The 17058-nt window shown below is 42.6% G+C and overlaps 1 protein-coding gene across 2 annotated transcripts in view; it reads right to left on the bottom strand.

Moving 5' to 3' along the window:
• Positions 1 to 3366, bottom strand: part of PLEKHA7 (pleckstrin homology domain containing A7) — a gene marked incomplete at both ends in the record, with an annotated part of 166457 nt that extends 163091 nt beyond the window's left edge. For both annotated transcript variants that reach the window (XM_082316621.1, XM_082316620.1), the window contains 3 exons: positions 2836 to 2893; positions 3064 to 3140; positions 3284 to 3366. In XM_082316621.1, coding sequence (XP_082172747.1) covers positions 2836 to 2893; positions 3064 to 3140; positions 3284 to 3366 — 218 coding nt within the window. The remainder of the gene's footprint in view (positions 1 to 2835; positions 2894 to 3063; positions 3141 to 3283) is intronic.
• Positions 3367 to 17058: the final 13692 nt, after the last annotated feature.

Here is a 17058-nt window from a genome sequence, read left to right as displayed (position 1 = left end):
TGGAAAGCTTCTATCCATCAGAAGTGGAGTTCTGGAAATTTTCCACCTCCTGGTACGTAGAAAGGGGAGAAAAGCTTACCTGGTTTTGATATCAAGCTTGACCAGCTTATAAACCTTTGGTTTTCTATATGATATTTCAAGGTTATCCGTAGCATTGAAGGAAGTAATAAAGACAAGGAAGTAAATGGACATAGGATTAATTAAATTTTTTTTTAAGTAAGAGATGGCTCACATCCAGTGTTTTATCTAACATTTTGATTACTGCTGTACCAGAAATCAGTTATCTAAGTGAAGTTAGCCTCTGTACATTTAAATAAAATGTTTGATACTGTGTCCCACATGAAATTATTTAAAACAGATATAATACTTAGTAGTACTTTCATTTCATTAAAGAAATAATACTTAAATAATATTTAAAATAACAATAAGACTTACAAGATACACAAAGAAATTGACCAAAGAGGAAAATCTACAATAGGTTGTATTAATAGTGGAAATTATCACAAGAGAGAGGGGTTACTCATAGCACTCATTCTGACACCCTTCCATAAATGAGTAGTCAAGAAGTGAGAACATGCTTATGAAATTTCTGTGGATGACACCAGACTGGAAACTATCACCACTGCAAAGAGGACTGGGTAGTTATATAGAAGAGCTCATGATTTTTGTGAGCTGGAATGCCAGAAAATGGAATTTAATAGTACAACATGTGAAATCATGCGTTTAGGGACCAGTAACCTTTTCTGTAAGCTGAGAACTCATCACATGGAAGCAACATAGGAGGAACGAACAAAGCAGTGAGGTATAGAAATCCTCGTCTAAGGATGCTGATGTTTACATGAGCACAAAGGGAGCTCAGTATGTTCATGGAAGAAAAACTGAGAAATTCCACTTGGCTCAGAAAGCCTCTGAGCTGAAAACAGAGAGGCTAGAGCAGTGCTGGGGAAAGTTATCACTGCTGAAGATGATACTATATCAGGTGAATCTTCGGTGTGAAGCAGTACAGCTGAATATATTTATGTCAAAAAATTGCTGTTGCTCCTCACAAAACTTTGCTTGGCTAAAGACGGTTGAGTTTAACCAGTTGCTCTGTAAAATACACACTCCATTCCATATTTCATTTCCTGCAGCAATTCCAGTTCAAGCTAAATAATGCTACTAGCACAAGTTATGACAATGCACTGCACACAACTACAATTTAACGGATCAGAAATTAAAAGTTTTGTAATTGCCTGACAAACAAGACACGAGAATGGTCTTCCAAATAGAGCAGGTGGGAAAAGGAATTGAAGCTGTTCTAAAATTGCACTAGTAAGCTTCTGGAAAGGACAGAAAAACAAATAGGTGTATTCCTACAAAGAGGAGAGACGTTTATGTTGATGTATCTATGTAAATGACCTGTTTACATGACATTTACAGACTGTACAGTTATCATATTTTAGAGTTCTACCACCCACCAATGTAACCAGAACAACTTTTATTCCTTTTTCTTCTCAACACACTGGCCACAGTTAAAGGGTGGCTGCTATAAACGGTATTCAGCTGCCCTCCAATGTCTTGCTGCAATCTCCTGTTCACTAGTTGAGGGCTAAACTAACTGCCCAGTCCACACTGTAATTAACTCTCTAGCTCAGGCAAACAGGAACTGATGGGTTTTTTCCTCCTTTGTAGGGAAAAAAGGACATTTTAGGATCATCTGTAATCTATTTAACAAACATCCTACCGTGCAAGGTATTTACAACGCCTTCAGTCAACCCCTCCTTCACCTGGCCCACTATCATTCTGAAGTTTGACCTTTACTAAAAACCTCAAGTTTGTCTGTGATTTTGGGGTACGCTCTGCAGGCGTTTGAAAACTAGACACCTGTCACACAGTTGCCAGCAGTTATAGGAGACTGTACTTGTGATGCGGGTTAACCATTCTAGTCTTGCACTGAAGTAACGAGTGTTTTCCAATCCCTTTCTGTTAGTTTCATTGAATTTGTCACGCCAAAAGGAAAACGCAAAGATGTCATAAGTGACACACAACTCTATATCCAGGGCATACCAGAGCTTTACTGATTTGATTAAACCTCTACTTTTATATCAGCGTTTACATTTGTAAAAGCCTTATATATGTAACGTTTGAAAGAAGCTCTCTTAATTACCCTATTTTACTGCAACATGCTTGCATCTCATAGAATAAAAGAGCTTTAACAGGCAGCATGTTTCAAGTTTTTAATTGTTCTCTGAGTAAGATACACTACATAAGAGATACGACAGCCACCACCAGCCCAGGGAAGGCAAGGCAAGTTCACCCGTTCTGCCCGTCTCTGGGAAGGAACACTGAAAGCCTTTTGCTTGCAGAACTTCCCAGTGCTGCATCCGCAGCCACGAGCCATTTAAAATAAAGAAAACAACCATCCACCTTCAACCATGACCGGCGCTCAGCAATGCAACGCTCCACCTGCCACAAACAGCACTTCAAATACCAGGAAGAGAGGATGAAAAAAAAAAAAAAAAACCACCACACAAAAAAAAAAAAAAAAAAGAACCAACAAAAACTGAAGAGCGGCCTCCGGGGAAACCTGTTGCTAGCCACCGAGAGCCGCGGCCGGCGGGGGGATCGCCGCATCCCGCCGCGGCCGGCACTCAACTTTCCCCACCCGCCGCCGAAACCGCACACCTCGTTGTCACTTTCCCTCGCGTGGAGCGTTAATGAAACCGGCGGCCGTGCCGGGCTGCGGGGGAAGCGGCCCGGCGCCCCCCCACCCGCCTGAGGCGTCCCCGCGGGCGGGCCGGGGCCGCGCCGCCAGCGCCCCCCGCCAGCGGCGGCGCGGGGCAGGGGAGTACTCACTCGATGAAGTAGCTGGCGCCCTCCTCCGAGAAGCCCTCCTCCCATCCGCGGGGCAGGTCTGCAGGGGAGGGGGGGAAGAAAGCGGGGAAGGAGGGGTGAGAACTTCGCCCGCGCCCCCGAGCCGCCTCAGGGGCCGCGGGGGGCGAGGGGGGGGAGCGGCGCGGCCGTTGGCGGTGCGCGGCGGGCGGGGAGGGCGGCGGCAGGCTGCCCGCCGCCCCCGGCACCCACCTGAGCGGATCATGTGGCCGGAGTTGACGGGCTCCCCGGTGCGAGGATGCAGCCAAGTGGTGGTGCGGGTCAGGTCGCTGGGCGGGAGAAGCGGAAAACATGCACCTGTTAGTGACTGCGTGCGGCCGCCCGCCCAGGCGGGAGGGCAGCGGCGGTGCGGGGCCACCCTCCACCCCCGCACCCCTTCCCCCGGCGCCCCCGCCCGCCGGCGCCCCCTTACTCGATGAAGAAGACTCGCCCGTCCTTGCAGACGCCGTAGGACCAGTGCTCAGGTAGAGTGTCCCGCCCCACCGCCGCCGCCATGTTCGCCGTGCGCGCAGCCAGCCAGCCAGCCGGCCGGGGAGGGGGTGCGGGCGGGCGGGCGGCCGGCGCTCGGCGCCCAGCGCCCGGCCCTGCTCGGCAGCGCCACCGCGGCCGCCGGAGGCGCGGCGCCCCGGCGCGGGACGACACCTCCCGCCCCTGAGGAGGCAGGCGCCTGCCCCGGGGAAGCCGCGGGGAGCCGGCGGGGGAAGGGGGGCGGGAGCCTGAGGCGGCGCCGGCCGGCTTTGTCCGCCGCTGCCCGGCGCTCGCCCCCCCCAGCCGCTGAGTCCCGCGTGGGCTGGTGGCCGCGTCCCCTCTCGCCCCGGCGGAGCCGCCCGCCCGGGGGAGGCGCAGCGGCCCCCGCCGTCCCCCACGAGGCGCAGGACACCGAGGGGGCCGCAGGGACGCCGCCCGGGAGGCGAGCAGCGTACCGTGAGGGCAGCAGCGGCGCCGGGGGCTGCAGGGAGGGCGCGCGTCCTTAGCGGCGCTCCTCGCTCAGTGGAGAGGCCGGGTGCATCTCCCGCTCCAGTCCCGGGCTCCCAGCTCCCGTCCAAACGTGTCAGAAGCGGGGATGAGCACAGGTGTGATAGCACTTGACTTCCACCGTGCCCCGGGATACGCTCTCACCAGTGGCGGACGGTGAGGAGAAAAAGGCCGTAGGACTTTGAACCTCGGGTACAGGGGACGATTTCTGCAAGGTTAAAAGATAGCAGAGAGTCAATAGCAGTCAGTTGACAAAGTAGAGCTGTCACCAGTATCGCAAGGGACCTGTGCCAATCCCTATATTCATCAATGACCTAGAAAAGGAGGGAGTGGTAACATGAGAGAGCCTGCCAGGTGAACTTAAGTTACGCATTACTCGCTCCCAGCTCAGACCTGTGACATCAAGATCTCTGCTGGTGCTCGCTAAGGACGGAGTTAAGCGCTCCAGGCAAAGCTGCGGTCGCTTGAGAATGTGGTCCAGGGACAGGGTGGATGGGGCAGGCAAAGGGGTGCTGTGGCCGGGCTGCCGCACAGCAGAGCCCTTGCGCTTCTGCCCCTGGTCCTCTATGGCAGCCAGCAGCGCCTGGGTGAGGCAGCCCAGCCCGCGCCTTGGCGGTAGGGGTAATTGCAGCAGGAGACGGGGAGTGAGAAGGCCAAGGAGGGGAAATCTGCACCTGCCTCTCGCAAAGGGGGCAGCAGCAGTAGAGCCAAGCATGACTCTCTGGGGTTTTTGCTGTTCTGATACTGGGGAGAGAGAAGGATCAAAAAGCCAGGAAATGGGATGTTTGCTAGCTCGGGATAGGAGGAGAGCGTTAAATAGGGGAAAGACAGGCTGCAAAGAGGGGTGGGAAAGGGTAGATGGGCTTGACTGGGGGCAGGTGAGCAAAGAAAAACAGAAGAGAACAACTGAGGGCATGGCTGTGGGGGGAAAGGGAGAACCCATGCAGTAGAGAGGGTGTAAGAGGGGAGAGTGCTGCAGTACAGGGAAAATAATACATGTATGCTTTTTCTTCTTCTAAATAACCAAAAGACATCATTAGAAGAAAGTAGGAGGCAAGAAAAGCAGCAGCAATGGAAAGAGAGAGGACTTTGCTCTATTTCACAGGAGTTTCGGACAACATGCAGGTATGGCGCATCAGGATGACATTGTGTGGTGCTCCCTTTTTGGCCACTGTTGGAGAAGATGATACTATACTAGACCAAGAATGGTCATGACTGTGGGGCACATTAGAAGCTACGTGTTGGAAAGTGGTTTGATTTCCATTACACATGAGAAAGCATGGGCTTGAAATCAAGAGTTTGGCAGGGGTTTTGTGAAAGCCTAGCAGAGTCTTTGAAACCCTAACAATTTTGAGTCATTCTGGTAATGTTGTGATTAGATGTGAGTTATCATAGAAACCACAATAAGGTCAGTTCTCATGCAATTACAAAGTAAATCAAATACGAGTTGCTTAGTGTCATTGCATGTTTAGATCTGTGCAGAAGAGATAAGACAAACTCTTGCTCTGGAGAGATTAATTTACCTTGATGCTATGAAGCAAGTATTTCATGCTCTGTTAGCTGCATGAATTGATTGAAGTTAGCCTGTAACTCCACCATGCTTTGGCCACTAGACCACCGTGACAAGGTAGGCTTCTCCACTTATAGTGAACAGTAACTTAATTGAATAAAAATTATTGTGTTCTGGATTTCAGGTCCTAAAAGCATCTGTACTGGATCAGACTAAATGTCTGTTTAGCCTAGTATTCTGTCTCAGATCTCAACAAGAGCAGGTGCCAGGAAAGAGCACAAGAGCCAGACAGTCATATGCAACTCCCCAGCTTCTTTCTTTCTTCCCTTACCTCTATTATCTACATCTAGTGCTTGCCTTCAGAAGGCTCATGAGCAAGATGTTGTTTCCATACGTAACTCCTAATGGGTCTCTCCTGTGAACCTGTCCAGACTAGAGCCCACATAACTTCTATCATCCAAAACAGCCAGTAGTGAAGTGTTCCTAATGCTCATCCTACCTGAGCTGTGTATGAAGAATCATCTCCTTTTCTTTGTTTTGAACCCAGCTCCTATTTCATTGATTCTCCTCAGTTCTTGCAATGAAAGAGGCAGTGGTCATCTAGTACAACCTCCTGCAGGGTCAGCATTGAATTTAGACCAGGTGGTTCAGGTCTTTGTCCAGGTAAGGATCTGAGAACCTCCAAGGATGGAAATTCCACAGCCTCTCGTAGCAACTCATTCCCATGTTCTTGTGGTGAAAATACTTTCATTACATCAAGTTAGAAGCTCCCTGTTTCAATTTATCACCCTTGTCATATGACCAAATCTTGAGTTGATGCATCATGCTGCCTGCAGCATTAGCATGTTATCACATGCACCTGTTAATTTCAGAAAAATGCATTATTGAAAAAGTGTGTTTTATTACAGTAACTTGCAGATCTCTATTCTAAAATTAAGATCAAGATGCAAACTTATTCTAAATTCATAAAAGTTCACAAGCTGACCTGTGTTGGGCTCATCAGGAGGTAGGTTTGTGATTTAGAGCCCTGGAGGAAGAATGCCTCCAGGCGTCATTCATTAATAAGAGTACCAGATTCTTCTGATTTCTTCCCCCACCACCACCACCCCCCACCCACTACATTCAGCTAGTGCTCAAGTAGTGCTCAAGCTCTGGTTCCAGTCTCCCTGGCTGATCTCAGCCACTTTTATTTTCTATTATATATCATTCATTGCTCTCTAGAGGCACTATCTGGAAGAAGCTATTTGGGGTTAAATTAGGAGTTTCAGGCCACAATATCAGAAATTCAGCTAAAGGAAGTGAAATATGCTATTCAACAAGATTAAGGGTCTAATCTAGGAGATTCAAGGCTCCCTTTGTTAATAACTGGGAAATTCAAGGAGACATGCTGAGGTCCCCAAATGCTGCAAGTTTGAACCCATGTTTGGCAGCTTTATATGAATGCATTACTAGTGTTACTTGCTCTGTCTGCATCCCCTGGAGCACTGTTTTGGATGACTTTGTTAAGTTTCTTCTGCCTTGGGAGGACAGTGGTGTATTTTAAAGTATGCGAAAATCTGTATCTACACTTTGCTATTTCCAGAATAAAATCAAACCACTCAATATGAACATCCTTTCTACCTCATCCCTTTCCTTTCTTTTCAGCCCTTGCCCTTACAACCCAGCTTCACTCTGTCAGTGGCAGCATCCAAATCTTCTCATTTCCTTTTTTTCCGCTTTTATTGCACACATCACCACCCCCTGCCCCATTCAGGTCTGCATGTTTCCCTGCACTCTTTCAACCCTTCATATGCCATAACTTTTCGACAAAACATGGAGTAGGAATCTGGAAATAATACTGGAGACACTATATAAGAATCTCCAACCAAAAAAAATTAAAGTATAGTTTCCATCAGTCACAATTAGATCTAGTGTCTAGGAGGTTACAGAATCACAGCTGGATTTCAGGCTGCTATGTACTCTAATGATCTATTTCCTATTTTTCTGAGAATTGAATATAATTGAATTTGATGGTCTTAGAGGTCAAAAGCTGCTGCTGTTTAGGGAAACTTAACTGAAGTGAGATACAATGCATAGAGAAGCCTGCTAGTTATGACTTTTTCATCATGGCCTGTACATTTTTAAAAGGACAAGCACAACCTATAAAAAGTGTGAGGCCAGACAGAGGCAGAGCATTTGAGGAGCAATGAATCTGACTTATTAAATCCGGCTTAAGAAAGCTCATAAGCCATAATGCAAAATGTGTAATATGCCTTCTAGCATGATTTACCAGCTCTGCTCAGAACAGCTGAGAATTAAAATCACAAAAGGTTTCACAGTGAGACAGATTAACTTGCAAGACAATTTTGGAGCAGTTTGCCCAATTCTTTTTCTGATTACACTCAAATATAGGTTGTGCAACCAAATTGTTCTTCAAGATTGTGCAGTGAGATTCACATCTAGTGAAACAGTGGCAAGTGCTTAAGACACCAGAAATCAAAACACTGATTCTTACAGGTAGAAGAATATGTTGTTCAGACAATAGGGGAAATAGGAAAGACATCTTGGAGAAATTGGGCAAATCCACATTCCGGGAAAATTTCTGATGCCCTTTCTCCAAAACTGCAACACTTTTTCAGATGATGGAGGAACTTCACTAAGGAATAGCTATGGTTTATTTGTTCAAATTAGGGAAAACAACTTTCCCTGTTGAACTCTCAAACAGCATGGGAAAAAGCGATCTCAAGGAACAGTATTAATGATTCCAAAAACAGCACAATAAGAATAATAGATTCCTTTGTCCCTGGGTAACTCAAGGAGACATGCTGAGGTCCCCAGTTGCTGTAAGTTTGAACCCACAAAAATGGTAGATTTCAGACACTTAAGACACTTCTGGGTAGCTTCTATTCGAAAGGAATTATAAAGAAAAAAAGAGAATATATGTAATTGATTACCTAATGTCAGTATCTCAGTGCAGAATAAAAATATTAGTGTCATCAGCAGGACTCTTCAATTACCTGAAAAACAAAAAATGGCCATGCACAGCTAGAGCCAGTCTCATGCTGTAGGAGAAAGGAACACTATAAAGAAATAGATCAAACATGCAGAAAGATTTTTTTTTTTTTTTTTTTTAAGTCTGAGGTCCAAAATTGTTTACAACAAGAGGACAAATTAAAAATATTCAAGTCAAAGAAAGACCAAATATTACCTTACAGCGTAGGTTAAGCAAACCAGATAACAAAAAGATCATTATTGTATTCCTTCAAAATGAAAATACAGTTGATGGGTTTTAATACATACCAATCAATTTGATACCATGTTCATCTATTTCAGTGCAAGTAGAAATCAGCTTGCTTTATGCCAAGATAAATTTGAAGAGAGATACTACATGGAAATTTTCCCAAATGTAATTAGCAGTAAAACAGACTAAGTAGGAATGTCATGGTATTCCCTTCATCACCAGTTTCTAAAGGCTGGTCCAGACAAAACTTCTGTCAGGGAGATTCTAAGTATACTTGTCTCAGATCAGGAGCTATGAACAGATGATGTCACAAGATCCCTTTTAGCCTAGATTTCTAGGAAAACAGAAGCTGAGTCAAAATGTTAAGATTTTTAGAAAGAGGTGAACATCAAAAATTGTCTTCACCTGGTATCTACTAAAGAGCACCATTATCAAGTGGCTATCTAGCTCACAGAAAGAATACATGGCAACCATTTGAATTTAAAGATCTCTGTTACTTACAAGAAGAGAAAGGACAATCGCTGATGTAGTTGAGAGAGATAAGCAACTTGCACAATGGTACTACTGATGACATTACTAAATATAGAGCACATGCTCATTTCTAGTCCGGAATGTTTTCAGTTGAACCACACAATCCACAGAAGTCAGGAGAGCTAGACACAAAGAAGGGTGGCAAGAGTCACAAAATATGTACAAAAGTTAGGCAAACCATCTGCAAGATATTGTCACCCATTTCCAGCCTAAGTACTTTGCAGGAGAAGATTAATACATATTGCTTGCAGTGCCAAATAAATCTTGACTAGAACAGGCAAGGTATTGTCACCAATAGATTGTGTTTTATCTTTTTATAAGCATTGGCATTAAATGAAACATCTTTTGCATTTTGTGCACAGGGCAATTTATGCTGTGGGGAAAACGATGGCAAATTTTAGACAAAGTAAGATTTTCAGAGCCTGTTTCCCTTGCAATAGATTGAGACATTTCCCTAAATTTCCATGGGACTAGTGTCAGGCAATAGAATTCTATGAGTACCAGAAGATAAATATAGCTCATAAAGTAAGACAGATTAAATAATGGTAAATCTATTGTTGAGGGAATTCCAAATACGGAAAAAGGAATTATTCATTTTCCTGGCCACTGGAAAGAATATAAACAAGTTCAAATTGTATCCACAGTTCCTTTGAGGAAGATACGGAGCATGGCAGACACTGTACAAGAATAGTTTTCAGGCTCACTGTATCACTCTGCAGTAGGATCTGACTGATGACTGCACACATGGATCAGCCGAGGCTGTAACACTGCTGAGCAAGACAGATGGGAAAATGACATTGAGAAGGCAACACTCGTGCTGCATAACAAATCCAAACTTCCCCTTCCAAAACATACTGAACTCTCCTAGGAGTAAGAAAAATGGTAATTATCTTTAGTTAAAAGGTTTTCTTTTCCAAACCACTGTCAGTATTTAAAAGTGTGTTCATGCTGAAAGTACCTTTTGCGGAATCCAGAAGATATCTTCAAAACAATTCTATTTTCCTTACAAATCTCCTTCATTTTTAAAGACATCCTGCTGATTTACCTTTTAGATGCTAATATCTGAATATATCCAATTACTTCTCTCACCTGAATATCCTATTGCCCAAAAGATTTATAGTTCAGGAATCAAGTTAAGCTTGTCCCCTGAAATGCACAAAAATGAATGCAAAAGCAAAAATGAATGAATACATTTCCTAATGGCTATGTCAATTTGCAATTTTCTGTCACACAAGCTTTAATGATTACTATATTTAACACAGTACTATCGCTTCTCTTCATTTTCTCTCTTTCGCATTTCACAAAGTCCCAATAATGTACATACCTAACACCTAGAATCCTTGTACTAAGATATATTTGGTAATCAATAATTAAACTAAATAACAAATAGTCATAATTTTGTCATGACACATGTCTTATCATGTGAAATACAAGTGGCAATAATTAAACGGCTGCACAGTTTTCAAGTTATTTGTAGAAGGGAAAAATACAAAAGAACAATTTTGTGCCAAAGTCACTTACAGGATCATTTCCAGAAATTTAACTGAAATTTTTATAATGAACCGTTGAGGGTCTTTTTCTTACTTTTTTGGCAAAGGACACTGTAGGCCTGGCAGCACTGAGAAAGCCTCAGTTCTTCAACATTTATGTACCTGTGACTACCAACATTTGGTTTGATTTAAAGCAGACGCTTGAACACAAATAGGCTCACTGTCATCCCATAGCCATGAGCACCCGAGTATGAGGAGGAGGTCCTTTTTGTAAGAAGCGGGACAAATGGAAAGATGGACATCTCTGAACTTTAAAAGCTTTAAAATTTTAAATTAAACTGTTGAATTCTCTGAGGTTTCCTCACGGAAGGAAGCACTTTACTCCTTCCCCCAACATGAGATACCTCGCTTCTGTATTCCCATCAAAGCGTTTTTCCCCAGCTTTGAGTCCACTATCCTGTGTAATAGCCCATGCCTGGTATTACCCTCTTCCAGCACCTCTGACAACCGCTGTTACCATATTTGCCTTTTTTTTGCAACTACTGACCGCACTCCGGGCAAGCAGAATGTCGCGTATTTCCAGTAATCTTCACTAAGACATTTTTTCTAAAGAAATTAAAGACCCCTGAATACACTATCCAGGCTCCTCCTGAAGTTTGTTCCATTTTTGCTTTGCAAGACCCAAACTTCACCCTGGAGTCCCCTTAATAACAATCCCCACACAAAACTCCAGACAAGATTCAATTTTAGCATCTGCCCGTTCTTTCCAGAGATGTTATTTTCTCAGCAGGCTTATAACTCACCAAGGTCTCAGCCCTCTTCCTAAATAAGCTTTTGCCAGGTAGAGCAATCTCTTCCCGCTGTGGTCTCCCAGTTCCTCTTTCAAACACTCCTTTGCAGGAGAATCTAAGATTTTGGTTATCTGCTTGTCTCCAGAAGGATATAACTGAAGGTTAACCAGGCTCCTTGATTTTTCTGGTAACATGAAGCATGCATACCTCATTGCAGGTTTTCCAGTGTCCTACTTCTTTCCTGTTTCTTCCTGCTTTCTGTTACAACCCTAGCAAGTGTGCCGCCTTGTCAATCCTCCACATCTATTTTTGCCTGTTCCTGTGTTGGGCTCAGGTCATTCCATGGTTTTCCAGTCTGCTGCTAAACATCTGTATCCCTTCCACTCCTGGCTTCGATGGTTTGCAACAGCAATCAGCCAGTTTCTAAAGACAATGTGATAAAGCATCTGTATGTGAGCATGACACAGGCAGTAGCTATAGTAACAGAAAGGCATACTTTAAAGAAAAACAAAAAAATATCTGAGCGATACCTGTCATCTTTTTCCCCATCCCCAAATATTGCAGGGTTCCATAAACATCCTCCTGCATATCTTCACCTAATTGTATCTCCCTCTAGCCCAAAATGGGGTGAGACAGAAATACAACTTTCTTTTGCCTGGTTTAAGGAGGAAAAGAAAGAAATAATCACATACAACATAAAACTAGAAAGAAAAGACCATCCCTTTCCTGGAAAAAGAAAAAATAAATCTGTAAGTTGCAAATCCAGGATAGGCAAAATTGTCACTATCCCAGTTCTGCCTTAATTTCTGAGACAGGTTCAACCATAGGACTCTTGCGGACTGTGAAATTAATTTCCACTGTTTCCTTTTTATTGTCTTGTTTTCTTAGTAATCTTCCCTTCCTGCAATAAACCATCAGCATGACCAATGCCTCTCAGTTGGCAAGTCAGTTCAATCTCAGATGTAACAGGGCTGAATAGTTATTCCTCAAAAAGATGGATGGGATGCAGATGTATGGCTATTACTTTTGGGTTACGAATTGGTCTTCAGGGCAGCAGCACCCAAAGGCTTCACCCAGGACTGAGGCTGGCATCCTTGCCTGGCTCCACAGTCCTCCACCTGCAATCCCCAAATCCCAGGCGTGCAGGTGGATTCACAGGGCCGTGGTGCCCAGCATGGGAGCCAGCCCCAGGATAAGAATTACAGCTGAGCCTCCCTGCCTCGCTGGGCGCACACATAACCGACTCCTGTAATGCAGCTCCCCACCTCCAGCTGCTCTGTGGGAACTACCGGGGTGCAGATCCCCAGGGAGTCCCAGGGGCACTTTGGGAGGTTAGTAAGGGTTTGAGAGAGAACAGTGTCCCCAGTGCAATGCTGGGCTGTCTAAAGACATCCTTTCAGATCCCGAAGCAGTAAGGCCACACGCTGATGCTTGTGACCTAGCTCACTGTTGCACAAACCTGGAGAGCAATTTCTAATAATTCAAAATAGCATAGGTAACTTTTAAAACACAGATACAAAAAGAAGAGCCTTCTGCAAGCTCTTGAGAAGAGCTCTTGAATCTGACTGGACTGAGTCAAGGTATTAAAGAAAAGATGCTTTTCTTAACCCTTATATAATCTTCATTTATCTAGAGCCTGTGAAGGTGGACTTCCACAAAAAAAAGCAAAATAGACTCGGTGCCTCAGCTTACTTTACCATTGAAAAGGTCAGCAGGGTGCAAAACATTGTTCAGTAATTTAATGCACTTATACATGTGTCACACCTTCTCACTCCCACTTTTTAAAATATGCATGTTGAAATAGATAAACAATACAGACTCAATTCATACAAAAAAGATGTGTAGTGAACTTCATTATTTTATAAACATTAAAAGAAACCTTCTTCATTTACTGCAGTATTACCTTTCAAAAAATTATTCTTTCTTATTTGAGACTTCCTTTCTTGAGGGCGTAGGACTATTCCATATAGCTTTTAAATATATACAAATTTGTTACTATTCACAATAAACCCCACCTGAAATAGATTTCCTTTTAATCAATGAAGTAAGTAACCATGCAATTAAGGAGAGAGAATTATGTATTTCAGCAAGTTATATCCTGATATTTATCAAACTGGAAAATTGTTATACCTGATTCAGTTTTATATATTGACATTATTAACATTACATTGTCATTGATTAATAAGGTTGCTATAAAATGCTGTTATAAATAACTTTTATTATTTAGATACCTAATGGATCTGATCTCTACAAATGATGAACTATATTCTAATTCTTAATTACAGAGTCCTCTTTAATCTAATTTAGTAGCTAAGCAGATTAAATAAAAAGAACAAAAGCAAGGCAGGTTGCAAAATGATAAATTTATGGCTTTTCCTCAGCACTGTATAGTTTTTCCACCAACGGTTTTGTAAAGTATCATCCTTCTCAATATCTTATTAGATCACTGTAATCTGGATTTACATATTGATGCATTGTTTCAATGTCAATCATAATGTGAAAATGTAATAAAAAACTCTAATTGTTCTTCAGAGACTTAGCAATAATTACTCCCGTATCATCTCAGTCAAGGAGGTGTCTTTCACATGTTCTGTTTTTCAAGCATAACAATTGTACGTTACTTTTGGGCACTGCATACTTCTCAAATCAGTATTTCATTCACTGAGATGTTGATGGCTGCCTTAACAACATATCGCAGAGGGGTTACACTTGATAGAATTGGAACTGTATTCTGTCAACAATAATTATCTGTGTGTTTTGCTCATTTCCTGCTACAGCTGTCCCATGGCAACAGTGTAAAAGCAGTACTCATTTTTTAAATACAGAAATGACTCCATAGATGACACGTTTCTGGCTCAGGTTTGGCAAAGGCACGGTGAAAACAAAGACTTTTTTGAGAAACTATCACAACTACTTTCATTATATGCAAATCTGTAGGGAATGTGCTAATTCCCGAGTGGAGGGTGCAGCTTTGCTGTAGTAGTAGCAGTGGTGCCCTGAGGCATTTCCAGAGATGGATAACAAGCTAGCGTTTTCACTTCAGGGCATTCTCTCCACTTCCTGGTGAATTTCCCAAGAAATGCCTCAACTGAAGGTCATTATTCCAATTAACCCTGCTTTTGGGGTTGTTGCTGCTAAAGATAAAATCACCTTTAAAAATTCCACTTTTTATCAGCATTACATCCGTCTGGAGTGCTGAAAAAACAGCTGATGGTATCAATGATGATATTGTCGTATAAACTCTGGAAGAGCATTAGTTTGGTACATGAGAAATCAGCTTTGCAATTTTCAGTTGTAGCTGTTTTGAGAATATTTACTTTTCTAAGGTTATTTTGTTGCTTGTGAATCAAGATAAACAGGTATTGTACATATAGCTCATAAAGCAGTTACAAGATGAGTTAGGATATTGCAGGCGTTTACGCTTGGCTCTGTGAACATCTAAGTTCTGGTGGAATAAGACCTGATGGCAGGATCAAGTGCACCTACAACTCCAGCCATTCAAATATTAGCTTCACTGAGAAAATTAGCAAAGATGATACCATTATGGCTATTTTTTTCTTAATATGAGCACCCCAACTAAACTTGTGTCATTTAAGCTGATGCTAATGTAATGAGAAACATCTGGAGATTAACAAAGTGGATCAGGTTCAGGCTGGATTTTTAGAAGAAACCATTTAATAACCCACCATATGTCCCTGGAAGCATCCTTTCTTTTGATTTTAACATTCTAGAGAAATTTTAAGAACAAAATGTAGCACTAGCCAAGTGTAAGATATATAGATATATGTAAGATACATGTAGTTAAGATACGTCTATAATAGAATTCAGCGCACAACCGTTTTGCACTAGGGGAAAGAAACACAACTCAAAGTAAGGCAACACATGATGACAAGCTGTATATTGACAAGGCCCAATGTGCCTGGAATGTCAAGAGTGAATCTTATGCTAGCCACGTATCAATTGTCTTTTGTATTGTCACATGGATGTAAAGGAAACCGTGAGTGTTTGCTATCGGCATCTGATTAACTACGGAATTCTAACCATAGTTTTGGAACAAAGAACAATTTTATTTTATGCCAACCATTGTCTGTAGCAGTAAAACAGCACAGTTTCCATTAGAGGAGGATGAATTTTAATTCTGATAAGATGTGGGGATGAAATGTTCACTTAAGCCAAATGAATATTCATATAGGAAAGTGAAAGTAGGTGTCAAGGACTTGCTGCACTTAAGTCCTTGGTTACATGAAAACTGTACACCATTCGACAAAACAACACCGTTTCTAATGATTACTTTCCCCATATAATTTATTCATCTATTCCAGAGCAGTGTTTCAGGGCTTAATGAGTATTTGTAAAGCTCTGGCTGAAATGCACTCTCTAAATGCAAAACATTATACCATTTACAATGAATGAAGTAGTGTAGATTACTGGTTCAAAAAAGCCAGTAAAGCTCATCAACATGTGCATTTGAAGGGTGTATTACTTCACTAGCTAGGAAAGCCCCCTGTTAGCGTCCTGTCCAGTTGAAAGGCTAAGTGTGCTTCCTTCCCACTGAATCCACTCTGAAGCGCAGAGAGAAAGGAAAAGTCGTGTAACACTGTCTCTTATTTTCACCCCATTTCACTCTTATTTTCCCCATATGGGGCAATCCTGTGTCACATCTCAAAGAACTTCTCAGAAGATAAATAAAAAAGATTAAGTAGCCATAACACTCCCTTTGGAAACAGTTTTTCGTCATTTCTAAAAAACGATAGCTGTCTTACTGGTGTTGGAACACCAGGAGAGCTGAGCTCTTTCAGCCCATCTCTACCACCTTGGCACCCTATTGAAGTCAACTGTTGTTCCTTGCATCGCAGGGTTTCTCCTGGGAAGACCAGCTTTCTGAAATACAGATTTCTGAAAGTGTACGACATACAATGGACTTCTATCAGCAGAAGTGGCAAACAAGATGATCTCATGTTTCCATGTGCTATCTGCTTGATGATGTGAGGCTCTTGCCCATTGTTGCAATACCATTGCATCCGTTAAAGATTCTGTATACCTTTTTAACTAGTTAAATGTCAATTTGAAAAAATGAGATTTCCAAAATGGTAATTTTCTTAAACTCCAAATTTTTTTCATTCTTTGTACACTATGGTAGTTGCATTATCACTAAGGATAAAAACTGATATATCACTGCTGATGGTGAAGAATAGTTCCACTAATTCTAGAGGAAATCCAAGTCTTTATAAGACCAGGTTTTAGTATGAAAAGAGAAACATCAGGCACAATAGACTGTGGAATTAAGTAGTCCTTCTTCCCATGTTAACTAACTGTTGCCCAAACAGGTTTTTTCTACATCTTGCTATGCACAATAAATGAGAAGTCAGGAAAGGCAAAGCCTTGGCTTTTAACATCTTGCACCTTTCTGCCCATGAATTCATCTCTGCCACACCTGTAAGTGGTGGCTATTTCTACAGTGGCTCGTACTTCCCTCGTACATGGCTTCTACTCCATCTTGGGACACAAGAAAGGGTACAGTTTGTATTATATGCACCAATGCCAATGTACCAACAAAAAATAAAGCTGTCAATGGTTCATGGCAGCCTCATGGACAGCGAGGATACAAATTATTGTTAAGTTCTTTTTATTAAATAGCCAACTTTGAAGTTAAATGTCATTTTTCCTTAT

Source organism: Platalea leucorodia (assembly GCF_965183815.1).
Source record: "Platalea leucorodia genome assembly, chromosome: 7".
Classification (NCBI taxonomy): domain Eukaryota; kingdom Metazoa; phylum Chordata; class Aves; order Pelecaniformes; family Threskiornithidae; genus Platalea; species Platalea leucorodia.
This window is presented reverse-complemented; position numbering and strand designations above follow the sequence as displayed.